The sequence below is a fragment of the Dermochelys coriacea genome, chromosome 4 (genome assembly GCF_009764565.3).
Source record: "Dermochelys coriacea isolate rDerCor1 chromosome 4, rDerCor1.pri.v4, whole genome shotgun sequence".
Classification (NCBI taxonomy): domain Eukaryota; kingdom Metazoa; phylum Chordata; order Testudines; family Dermochelyidae; genus Dermochelys; species Dermochelys coriacea.
Window position 1 is genome coordinate 33,993,182 of NC_050071.1, and position 13,355 is coordinate 34,006,536.

Below are 13,355 nucleotides of genomic sequence, written 5' to 3' on the forward strand. Positions count from 1 at the left end.
TGGTTACAAAAGTGTCTCAAATTCCAGCTGCAGTGATTGCAGAACAAACCACAGAACCTGATGGCAACATTACGGTTCAGGGTATCAATGACATTTTGTGTATATTGTACTGATGGTTATCTTGTACACTGGTGTTCGAGTCACTTAGTATATGATACTGGAAGAGTCAGTAATGTGGAGGGAACTCTGTTACTAATATGTAATGTATACAAAGAAATGAATACTGTTATAATCCTGATTCAGCAAGATAAGTGACTAAACATAAGCATGTGAGGATTCCTGTTGAAGTCAAATAAATGTGTAAGGTTGGTATCAGTAAAATGCAACATGTCAGAATAATAGTATGGAGTAGTACAATCAACAAAATATGCCTTGCAATGGGGAAAAAAATCTCTAGACCCCTTAGAATTCCCGTATACCTTGGGACTCTGATGAATTTTTCAGGGGGTAAGGACAGTACATAAAGATCTTCAGGGCGATGGAGTCCTATGTTTCTCATAGGATATGAGGAGTCGTATTCTTATTTTCATCATGTTAGACTTATTAGGAGAATTGTTAAACAGAGAACCTGAGAGATTTCTCTCCAACTATAAACCGCTTTCATACTGTATCTTTCTTCCAGAGTTGGCCTAGAGAACTTTTGTAGAAGAAACCAAAAATAATTCACATTTAATTAAATTTTTAGAGTGACGCGGGGGGGGGGGGGGAGTTAACATTTTGTGCTTCAAAGCTGTCATTCATCTCTCAAAGATCCTCACTCTATTTTTTGGAGATGTGTACTTTGATTTCATTGTATCCATTAAAAATATATATTTTAATTTCTGCTTCATAGTTACTGATTTTATGCCAGCACTACCTAATTAGAGTACTACACCTTGAGATAGATAGATATATTTTTCATGCTTTAGCCACATTTTTCATAACAATCAGTTTTTGCTATGCATTCATTAAAGTAAAGCTTTATTCTGCCATATAGTCTGATCATTACATAGTAAAATCTTAATGAGTGACTAGTGCAAATTGATTTGATATCTGATTGATAGTGTGGATTAATAGAATACATTTTATGGAATCCAATTTACAATTTATGAGAAATATATTCTACAACTAACCTGTAACATCAGAACATTCACAAAACTTGACCTACCTTAAAATGATTATAGTTGGATAGTAGTGTCCTCTTAGTATGTATTTTTTTAAACACACACACACACACACACACACACACACACACACACACACACACACACACACACACACACACACGTAAAACTGGCTTCCTGGTGCAAAAAACATGCATTCATTTTAAAAATTCCTACATCTGTACCTACCATATTTTTTTGGGTGTGGAAATTAGCTCCCCTTTTGGCTTTTAATTAGTGGTGGTTAACTAAACTTACAGAAGCTATGCTGTTGAATCAACAAGAATCTTGTTTGCTTCAGCTCCTAGGATTTTTCACCTGATTGGGGGAGAAAAAAGAGAATTTGATAGGGAAAGAAATGTTGTTTTTCAAGCTCATAAGTGCATATAACAAAGGAAGGTGTTTACTAAGTTCACAAGTTTGTTGTTTTTAATTAACACTGTACTTTTAAAAAAAAATTTTTTTTTTTCAAGAGGGAAGTAAAACTTTGTTCCTAAGAGTAACTGATTTTAATGTTGAGTTTAAGCCTTGTTTTACCCTACTTAAAAATTTCATAGGAATAGTTATAATTGAAATGCCGAAGTAATCTTTACAATAGTGGTGTCTCCATGTTACTAGTAATGTCTCCGAGATGCGTTTCACTCTGCTCCTGTGCATGGAACACTTTCCCCATTCTAGTTTGCCAGGCCAGCATGCTCTCTCCATTAATGTGTTCCTGAAACCCCCTTTGGCTTCACAAGGAAGGATGGATTGTATGTAGCTTTGTTTTGGCTGAACTCTTACATGTACTGTTTTTTTTCTTTGTGTTGTATTTTGTGACTTGTAGTTCAGATACCAGATTTCAGAGGCCAAAATTATCTGTTTGTGTTTTTGTTTCTAAGGAGCAGGCATACAAAATCTCTCTACTCTCCTGTCCTTCTTTTGGCAAATGTATATGAAACTGCACCAACACACATTCTTTTAAAACATTTTCTTATTTTCATTTAATGTATTACAATCCAGAAAATCAGTTAAATAGAGAACAAATGTGTGGCACTAGGAAGAATTATGCATCAGTAGTCCAAGAAATTTTTAAAAAGTACTCTTTACTTGATTTCTTTATTAGTGTGCTTTAGGTATGCCTTTTGGCTGCACCATATTTTCCTGTTAAAGCTAGGGCAGCTTTTTGCAAAAGCTCTACTGAATATTGCTTATTATTTAACAATAAGACAAGCCACTCTTTATTACAACAGCATACGAAAGGAGGGACGTTGGAAAATTTCAGATGCAAAGGTTACTTTGAAATGCTCAGCACTTTCAACTAAGGCAAAACTCCCTTTGAAGACCACTGAAAGTCTTGCATGATATGGGGGTGCTGAATGCTGCCATTGAGGCAGTATAAATAGAAATACTTTAAATTACCTGAACTCTTTTAGATTAAAAAGAATTTAGAAATGGTTGTCTAAAAACCTCTTTTAAATCATTTTAATTTTGTCCTTATCCATTTGTTGCTTTTTGCATATTTTCTGAATACCAAATTGGCTACATTTAGGCATGATCTTTGTTTTCCAATAGCAATAACTTTGGATTCTTAGTACAATATTTAACAGTTTCTTTCTTAAACTTCTGGTAAGAATGTTCTCTGAAGCCTTGTTCTCACAGAAGCTTGCCATTGCTTAAAGCAAATCTTCATTTTATTTTTGTATTTATTTTTAGCTATTGACAGCTCCTCCACTACTAGCAGTGCCTCTCCTGTTATCAACAATTATGATGCCCTTGAAGGAGGTGGCTATCCAGGTGAGTGCTTTGTTGCATGTTAATTCTGAATTGTTAAGGTATAACAAAACAGAAAAATGTTACTTGTATAACATACAGTTCTAGTTTTTCAGGTTGTTCTTTTTTTAAAACATCACCCATTTCCTCTTACTCTAGATTCCCTTTCATGGAATCCTATTGTGGATTCCTGCTTATCTTTTCTGCCTCCCTTTCAGCCATCAGCAATGAGACATCCATTATATATTAAAATGTGAGATTCCCAATTAAGCTGGCTTGTTGTTTATTACAAAACATTTATATAGCACCATGGAGTTGAATAGCATCTTACTCATGTCAGCTTTGAATCTTTCCTGTGGGCATCCCCTGCTTGAGAGAATTTACCTTTTGGGTGGGGGAGGATGAGGGTGCCAGGTTTAAATTTCTCTGCAACCGTCCCCAGATTCTCTGGCCTTGTCAACTTTCCGGGCTTGCACAGGCCAACTCTTGCCCCTTAGGGTGGATGTTGCAGGTGACTTGCACTGCCATGCCTTTACTCCAGCTAGACCTTCTAGCCTTTATTCACCCTGGCTGTAGGTGATAGTTTAAGGTATATTGTTCCACATGTTAAAGTTGCTGAGATGTTGTGCCAGTTTCAAAACTGCTGTTTTTTCCCTTCTGAGAGCTATTGAGACATCAGTCTATAATCAGTACGCTATGCTTCTGTTTCTTGTCCAGTCTACCTCTCCTTACCACTTTGTAACAATCAATCTGAATTGGGAGCTGCATGCTGCAAATAATTCAGCCTTTTAAAACGGTTGGGCCAAATTCTGTCCTGGGATACACATGCGGGGCTTACGTTGACTTCAACAGAAAGCCCATGTACACTCTTGAAGACAGAATTAGCTAAATCTCATCATGGGTGACTAGGAGAGGCTACAGATCAATAGGTATTGGTGCAGTTAGCAGGGCAGGGGAGATTTGGGAGCAAGAGCAATCTTGGAGAAAAAATTGTAATTAAGGAGATTTTATTTTTTATATTTTTGCAATATATTTAGTCTTTTCTATTAAAAAGGGGCAATTATAAAATGACGTTTTGAAGTTCCAATTGTTTAGTAGGTGAGGTGCCTTTAATTAAATGCAGAGGAGAGTTAGAAGACAAATAGGTTTGAAGTAGAGTTAGAAGACAGTGCTCCCCAGTGTATTGCCCTGGGTACTGACAGTGAGATGAAACTTTTTTTTTTTCTGCGGTTTTACGATATCCATTTGATCAATGCAGATAAATTTTTGAATTGTTTCTTTATAATTAATAAAAGCATTATTCTCATGATCAGCTTCGGGTATTTTGCTGCTTATTGTATTTAAATGCAATAGACAATTTTAAAAAAATTTGTTTTCCCTATCCTAGAAACAAATACTGCGACAAGTAGTCCAGCTCCTACTCCTCAGACATCAAGGACTCCTAAGCCCTTTGGTTACGGATACCCAACTCTTCAACCTGGATACCAGAATGCAGCACCACCTACTTCTGCTATGCAGCCCAATAATCCTGGGCCCCATTCTGGGTTTCAGCAATATCCACAAGTGAGATTTTTAATTGAGAAACTATTTGATGTTTTTTTTTCAATCCTTTTGTAAAGCTTATAGTGATGTGCCTTTGACATAGTTCCCGATAGTCCATTTTAAAAATGAGTACAGTTTTAAATGCGAGAACTGTAAATATCAAGCAAGTCTGAATATTGATGTAGTAGCTCTAAATTCAAAATAACGAATGAGATGGCTACTTGAATTATTGGGGAGAGGACCAACAAATTGCTGTAGCCCATGCAATTAGTTTTTAACTTTTAGTTTAAAACAAAATCAGAAAAACCTTCTTAAATTTAATATTTTAAGCTTTTATTAAATTGTTTTTGAAAGAGAAAGAAACTGAAGATTTATTAGTTAAACATTCAGTGAGGAGGAAGACCAGTAATTTCCTGATATACAATCTAAATTTCCCGTTGGTCTGTGTACAGCAATACTAGATGACAGTCATACCCAAAAGAGAGTACTTCTTCACTTTGGGGAATGCAGATTGGTTAGTATACGCAAAAATTATTCTAAAGGAAAAGGAAAGCGTAGCTCTGTTTAACCTAACGTTTCCCTTTTTGTGCTTGGTTCATAGTCTTAACCCCACCATACTTTATTAATAAAAGACAATTGGGCATTCACCTGGAAACTAAGATTAGAGCCTAAGAGATGTTTTTTAAAAGCTGTTTTACAGCCTTCTTTGTGATGATGCTACAGTTCCTTGACTTCAGACAGTTATGTATAATGAAATTGAAGCATTTTTTAATTTTAAAACAAAAACCTAATCGAATTTGAGTTTTTAAATTTGAGAGAGTTTTTACAAATACTTATTTAAAATAAACTTTCTAAATGCTACAGGAACAAGGGAATGCATGACGTAGTCTGAGGTTTTCCCTGGATTGGTGGGAGAAAATAAAATGTAGAGCCTGTTTTTCTGTTTTGGAAAAAGAAGAAAGTGAGATCTTTAGAAGAGGGAGAAAAATCAGTTTTCTTGTAATATCTGAGCTGATTTACCTCTAGGTTTCTTTAGACGATGTTGAATAAGAGTGTCTTTAAAATGAGGATTATGCACTTCCTGTAAAATTTTTATGTTAACTTCATGCTATAGACTGAATGCTATTCAAAGAAGTATATGCTAAGATTCTGGGAAGTGGTTGTCCCGTTGTGTAACGCTTTAAAATTACAATTCTCTTATCAGCAAAGAATTATTAGCTACTGGTATATCTTCCTTAATAGTGATCTGAAAGAATAATGTAATGAATTAAGATTATGTTCATTAAACATGTAGTATAACTGTTTTGCAATGCTCTTATTTTTTTTTCAGCAGTATCCTGGTGTGAACCAATTATCATCCACCTTAGGAGGATTAAGTCTACAGCATTCTCAGCAGCCAGAAAGCTTGAGACCAGTAAACCTTACTCAAGATAGGAATATTCTTCCTGTTTCTCCAGTTCTAGCTCCTGTGCCTAATTTGAATTCAGACCTTAAAAAATTAAATTGCAGCCCAGAGTAGGTATACTATTTTCAATTTTGGGTATATTAGACATAACATTTTTCTGTGACTTCTCATAATTTAGTTAAGAATAATCAAAAAAATTTATAAGGGATGAAATTCACCACAGTGTTCTGCTTTCACTGGTCAACCGGTGTAGTCTGTTTCGTCTGGAGAAAAGAGGTTAAGTCCTCTTCACTTCTTTGTGAACACTGAAGCTGTTTCTAATTTACATCTCCTGCCATCAGTGCTTAGCATTATGGCTACCATTCTTAGGGCAATTAGATGAGACCTTTTTAGAGTCGACCAATATTGTTGCTTTATATTTGGGGAGGTCATTGTTGAGTAACTTGGGGTATTCCTTTCTACTGGAACAATGTACTGTTCTTACTTCAAGGCCCTGGCATTCTAAGATCAAGAGAACATTTTATAAAGTAGCTATTGACCACGATCTTCATGAAGCTTACCATAATAAGACTAGGCAGCGTTCTAGTCCCAACTCTACCACTGATTTGCTTTGACATTGAGCAAATCACTTAACCTCTATTTGCCTCATTTTACTCATCAATAAAATCTGTTTACGATAGTTTGTGGTGGTCACACAGACAAATTGAGATCAATTGCAAAAGCAATAACTTATAAAAAATAAATACTCAGTTTCTGATTTTTATTTTTTATTTTTTTTAAAGCGTGGAATTTTCAAAAGCACCCAGCGTTGGTCTAACTGGTCCTGGTAAAGTCATTGGTAGTTTTACCATTGCCATCAGTGGGAGCAGAGTTAAGCCAATGACGAGCATTAAAAAAAATCCCTCACTGTAGGTGACTAGTGATCGGTGTCAACACTGGAAGGTCTGTTATTAAAATATAACCCCATAATCTTAAAGTTGGGCAAAAGCCTAAGAAAAGAGAGATGCTTTACACTGTGGCCTAACAGCCCAACAGACTTGGTCTCTGGGAGACCAGTGGAAGAAACAAGTTTCAAATCAAACTTCCTTACGGTGAGAGTGTCTTGGGATTCAAATCAAGAGACTGGAAGGGAAAGGATCCCAAATGATTTCAGCTGCGATGATGATATTTTAGGAGAGAGGCAGTCTTTCAAGTAGCGAGGACCCAGAACCTGAATGACTTTATATTTCAGTCTAAGTATGTTGGCTTGCATCTGAAGTAAATAGGAACCTACAGTAGTGCAATCTTTGGAAATTTTATGTAGTATTGCATTGCCTGTCACCAGTGTGCAGTTTTCGAAGGACATGTCAGGCACACTACAATAATCCATTAATTTGTATATTAGTAGTAGAGACATAATTTATTATGATTAAACATTTTAAATTGTAGTAGTGCAGAAAGGCTTCAACCAAGTTGGGACCCATTGTGCCAGGCACGCACAAACAAGGAAAATAAGTCTCTGCTCCAAAAAGCTTAGTTGTAATGCTGAAAGAAGCTTTAATCCAGTATAACAAATTTATTTGAGCATAAGCTTTTATGAGCTACAGCTCACTTCATCGGATGCATCCGATGAAGTGAGCTGTAGCTCACGAAAGCTTATGCTCAAATAAATTTTAGTCTCTAAGGTGCCACAAGTACACCTTTTCTTTTTTGCAAATACAGACTAACACGGCTGCTACTCTGAAACCTGTTAATCCAGTATGTAAACTTGGTGGACTAATGGCAATGTATTGTTTTGTGAACAGGAGGGAAATTAGAGTGGGTCATATTCAGTCCCATGCTTGGAGCACTTTGGAGGCAGTACTCCTCTTCTGGACTCCTTATGTGTGTCTGGAGCTATTCCCTTTTGGTTACTATATTGAGTAGTAGTAATAAGTTTTTAGGGAGTCACATCCATTCCATGTCCATCAGAGAAGAGGATGACTCGTAACAGTTCTTTGTGGGAGGGAAACATTAAGATCCTCCTATATTCCTTCTCACATTAAAATAACTTTTCAACAACTATCAAGTACAAGTTTCCTTTAGTGAGTTCTGAGATCAGGAAATATTTATCATGAATGAAAATACCATCTCAAAGTTTAAATTACTTTGGGTACTAGGCCCCCCTCCCCTCCCCCATTGTTTGTTCTTTTTTAAAACTCAGTAATAGCTGCAATGTACATTTCCTGTTGAAATGCAATACTTTCAGCTTTTTGTTTGGTGCCCTACTTATGCTTGAATATTATTCTCTCTGGAGGAGACTTTTGCTGTTTTAGGTAATGGTTTCTGTTTGTTTTAAAAATAGGTTTAGTAGTAATTAAAATTCCACAACTCTTTGAATTGCAGAGAATATAGTTGCATGCTAATACAACTTATGTGCTCAAGTTTGCTTTGCAAGCTAATTTTGGTATGATTTCCTTCCAGTTCATTTCGATGTACACTGACAAATATTCCACAGACTCAGGCTTTGTTAAACAAAGCTAAACTTCCCTTGGGTTTGCTGCTGCATCCATTCAGAGACCTAACGGTAAAATTTAAATATTTTTTATTTTGAATATCTTCTCATAGTGCTGTGCTTTTTACTGTGTGGTACTTTCTTATCTTGTCTAAGCCTTACTGGGGATTAAATAATAGCAGGTGGTGTGGAACTATTTTCTAGCAGAATTTCTATTCAACTTGTCTGTTCAGGTGTTTGTTCTTTGATTGTTTCAAAAGTTAATCTTAAATGTAACAGGATGAACTGATTCAGTTGCTGTAAAATAAATATTATGGCTGTAAATCTTTCATACTTTTTTTAAATGAAATGTAGCATCTAATAAACTGAACAAAGTAGTTGGAGAAACTACAAATTACAACAATTAAGGCTTTTTATGTACCTTAGTGTGGTTGGAGTGGTTCAGGGAAAATTGTCTTTTTTTTGCTTTGTTTGTTTTTATTTAAAGCTTAATCAGAGGGAACAGCTTACCTTGGTATTTTTTTAAATGTCCTGTATTGTGCTCTATGCCTGCATGCATTGATTGTTCCTCTTAATTTAATAGCTATTTGAAGTTTTGCCTCTTGCAAAAAGGTCTTCCGTGTAGACAATGGAAAATGTAACTTCCCATTGACTTCTTAATTTATAAGGTGAACTTGAACTGGGGGAAGAGATCTGAAGGATTCCACCCCCTCCAGGAATCTCTTCTCAACAAGCACAACTGATCAAATTCTTGGGAAACAGGGCAAGAATCAGCTCCTCCTATTTCTCTGGTTATTTTACGTTGTTGAGCACTAAGATTTTAGAGTAATTTACATATCCAAATTGCTTGAGAAAGTGTGCACATATATTAAGCAACTCTTGTCCTCATTAACTTCGTATGAGAACCTAGGGCTCTCTCTGTATCAAGTACTATTGCTTATACATAAACCATGAAGCTATACCACTTGGGCATTCGCCTGTCTTGGGTATTCTTTCAGGCACAAGATCCAACTACTAGTGCCTTCAATCATCCAAAATGTACAAGTATTTTTGCATAATTTAACTTCAGCTGTGTTATTGCTTATCCAGAATTACAATAAAAATGGTTGCATCTGACCCTTGCATTCATGGTGATCAGTCAGATTCCTTTTATCCAACTAAATATATTAATGTCCATTATCAGACCAGATTCTTCTCTCCAACATTTTGTAGACAAGTGTAACGCATGATTTACACTGGTATATGTGAGATCAAATTCTGGTTCAATCAAAATAATACTTTATTATGTCTTTCTATTGTAAAGGGAGAATGTTAGTTAAGGTGTGAATATTGCACTGTATATAAATGAGCTAAAAGGACAAAGTGGGAGACAAGATTAACAGAATATTTTGGTTTTATAAAGCTTTCAAAGATTGAGATATTGCACAATCCTGTTCTCTAAAAATTTTACTTGGATCCTCTTTGCTACAGCTTTTTGTTGTTTTACTTTTTAGCAATTACCTGTAATAACATCAAGCACCATTGTGAGGTGCAGATCCTGTAGGACATATATCAACCCTTTTGTTGCCTTCATTGACCAAAGGAGGTGGAAATGCAACTTATGCTATCGAGTTAATGATGGTAAGTTTCATTACAGAGGTAAGTAGCTGGTTTCTTGCATCTACCTAACGTATTTAAGATGTCTTGCATTTATATCAACAACTGAGATGTCTTTCATCTAGAATATCTGGGATTTTTAATAGCTAAATCATTTGTCAAAGGCACCTATATTTTGCCCAAGTGAAGGCTACCATGCAACATTTCAGGAGCCTGAGAGCACCATATCAGATTGGACAACCTGAGCTATATAATTTAAAAGCAATTTTCCCCACTGACTGGTAGCATAATACACAATCAGGTCAGGGTCATAATTAACAGTCAAAGATGATGACCAGTTTCATAAATACAGTGCATGTTGAGATGTCATTGTAGGGCACTGGAAGCACAGAGTATACATGTACCTTGTTGTTCATAAAATAGACATTCTTGCCTCCAGTTCTTTAACTTTGATATTTAGGTTTCACAACATGGATTGTTTCCTTATTTACATACTTATTAAATGTTTATGGTCTAGTTGCTGCTTTTTGTAATTAAAATACATATAATGCAATTAACATTATGTTGAATGTTGCTAATAGGCATAAAATCTGTGTATCTGTCAGTGAATAATTTACTCTGGATTCATAATTTTTGTTTAGTTCCTGAAGAATTTATGTACAACCCTTTGACACGATCCTATGGGGAGCCTCATAAACGGCCAGAGGTCCAGAATTCTACAGTGGAGTTCATTGCTTCTTCAGACTACATGGTAAAAATATATATTTTTAAGTATATGAATTTAATACTAGTGCAAGATGCTAGAGTAACAACCCTATTTACCACTGAATAGTGTGTATATCACTTGCATTTCAAACTTCCCTACAGTGCCCTACCAGTGTCTGTTTTCACTTGGAGGGACCCCTAGGATTGAAAGACTGATTGTCTCAGTTCCCATTTGAATCTTTCTCTGCCAAAACTGACGGTAAAGGTGTCAATTAATACCAGTTGTGATGTGGGCACTTGCACACTAATTTGCCAAAGACCACCAAATGCATTCTGTGACTGGGGATGCTACAGCAGTCTCTGGCTTTCTCCTTTTTTCTGGAAAGGTGGGCAAGACCAATGACTGATCAGACAGAATTTTGGCATCTTCCAAAGAACTCCTCTTCGTTCCCCAGATTGATTCCAGGGTCTCACAAAATTAACAACTGGAAAATAACCTGCAGCCACCCTCTGATAGTCGTCTTGAATACAGTTCAGTATCGAAATGGGGCCTGAAAATCTTTCCGATAAGAGAATACCTAGCTTTTATGCATCCTACAACACCATTTTGGGCACCATCAACCATGCTTTGCTGACCAGCACTTGGCCAGAAAGTGGGGGTTCCATTGTGGCCTGAGGCAGGTTCTTATAGTGCAACGTGTGGAAGCAGCCCACTGAACCAGCAGCAGTACAGGCAGAATGATAGTGCTTTGTGCAAAGAAGAATTTATTTCTAAACAGGGATATGAAATATTTATGTGTTGAGGACAGTAATCTATAGGAGTGATTCTGTGATGCCAGCTTCACAGGCTATGAAGTGTAAGCATTCATCAGTTAAAAGCCACTCCAGAAGATGATCTATTAAACACACACCTAGGTCTGGAATTTAAAAGGGGAGGGAGTTATTCATTTTTGAAATCAGACTCAAAGTCTACACTGCTTTTTGTGGCCTTCCAGAGCTGTCAATGTTTCTGATTGTCCGCTTCCTCTGTTTGCAGTGATTCAGGGAAAGAAGGATCTCTTCCTTTTATATCGTAACAGGAAGGGATCATTTCAGTCAATAGTTGTCATTTGTGTCCCAGGTTGACTTTAAGCTCTTCCCCTCTCCTCAGGGTTGCCATTTTCCTTTTCCCCCTGCCCCATCAAGAGGAAGCTGACCTATGGACTGTGAAACATCTCTTGGATATCAGAGCAATTGTTCAGAGAGCAGCAGCTGATGGGAATTTAATCTAGATAATTGGTAGTTCCAAAAGGTATAGAGGTGAGGACAAGATCCACTTTGGATCTGAAGTGGGTTAATGCTCAAGACTCAAATTCAAGATCGAATCTCTCCAGTCTATATTAGCTGTGATCAACTAGAAGATTTAAAAAAATTCTTCAGTAGATTTTTAAAAAGAATGTCTTCATATTCCCATATCATCAAATTTTCACCCTGGACTGGCATTTCTAGTACCACTCCCTGCCCTTTGGGCTGGCTTCAATACTGAGGGTGTTTACAAAGCTACCTTCTCCTGGAGGGGATTCTGTAAGATTCCAAATTTGGTCAGCTGACTTATCATTGTGAAGCTGCAGAGCCTTGGGGGAAATGGCTGGAACTTGGAATATGTTCAAGAACATGGACCTCTTAGTTAAGCATGAGAAGAATGCTCTTTGCTTGGTACAGGTTCTAACCTGTCTAGATGCATTGACAGTTATTGAGCAAGGCAATGTCTTCAGAGGAGGAGAGATTTTAAAAACTGAACTGTCTTTAGACCTGAGCCTGCAATTTCACTGTGCATCTCAGACTGTAGTCTTATCCCTCTGAGGCTTGAGGGTTGTGTGCTGCAATCTGGTTATGAGGGAAATGTGGCACTCTAGAATAGTGGTTCTCAACCAGTGGTCTGGGGCTCCCGGGAGGGGCCACGAGCAGGTTTCAGGGGGTTCTCCAAAATAAACCAGAGAGCAGGGCCAGCATTAGACTTGCTGCTTCTCAGGGCAGAAAGCCAAAGCCCAAGCCGTGCGGGGCTGAAGTCAAAGCCTGAGCAGCTTAGTTTTGCAGAGTCCCCTGTGGGGCCACAGGCAATTGCTCTGTCTGCTAACGCCAGCCCTGGATATGCCAATCTACTGGATATGCAGACATACGGTTGTTGTGGCACAAGTGGGCTGTGGAGGTTTTTATAGAAAGTTGTGGAGGCCTCAAAGAAAAAGTTCTGCTCTAGGACACGCTCAGCAACTAGCAATCCCATTAGAGCAAGCTCTGGGAGAGAACTTTGGATACCCAATAGGTGAAACACTCTTCAGTGTTGGTGGAAGCACCAGTACAGAAAAGACCTGCACAAGAACTGAACTGGCTGCATGTCACAACTGAAACAAACCTAATAGAATGAGGACTCTGCACAGGTTCCATACTAGGTCAGACTCATCTCTGAGGAAAAAAGGCACTTTACATAACTGCACCTAAGAGGAGTGAGACTAGCTTTTTTGACATTCTGCAAAGAGCAATAGTAAATGTATGCTGATAAACTTCAGAGAAAACAGCAGTGGCTGTGCACCTAAATCAACAAGGGGGAAGAAACGCTCCCTGTTCATATGGACTGGGAGCTTGCTCTCAGCATGAACTCTGTGCATCTTGGATGCTTGAACCTACAATCAGACTGGTTTAGCAGCTCTTAAGTGCTCTCATACAAATGTTAGCAGCCAGCAGAGCGTGACAACCTTGGCAT

The 13,355-nt window shown here is 37.4% G+C and overlaps 1 protein-coding gene across 14 annotated transcripts in view; it reads left to right on the forward strand.

Annotated features, from left to right (window-relative positions):
* The window catches only part of SEC24B (SEC24 homolog B, COPII coat complex component), a 96,927-nt gene that overhangs the window by 33,550 nt on the left and 50,022 nt on the right, over positions 1–13,355 (forward strand). For 7 of the 14 annotated variants that reach the window (XR_005292451.2, XR_006281058.1, XR_005292453.2 and 4 more), the window contains 6 exons: positions 2,838–2,918; positions 4,282–4,457; positions 5,767–5,951; positions 8,284–8,386; positions 9,808–9,934; positions 10,552–10,661. Coding sequence is in view for 8 of the 14 variants with exons in the window: in XM_043513720.1 (XP_043369655.1) it covers positions 2,838–2,918; positions 4,282–4,457; positions 5,767–5,951; positions 8,284–8,386; positions 9,808–9,934; positions 10,552–10,661 (782 nt within the window). In the remaining 6 variants the exon portion in view is untranslated. The remainder of the gene's footprint in view (positions 1–2,837; positions 2,919–4,281; positions 4,458–5,766; positions 5,952–8,283; positions 8,387–9,807; positions 9,935–10,551; positions 10,662–13,355) is intronic. The other 7 variants (XR_006281057.1, XR_005292454.2, XR_006281059.1 and 4 more) reach the window with 3 other exon arrangements.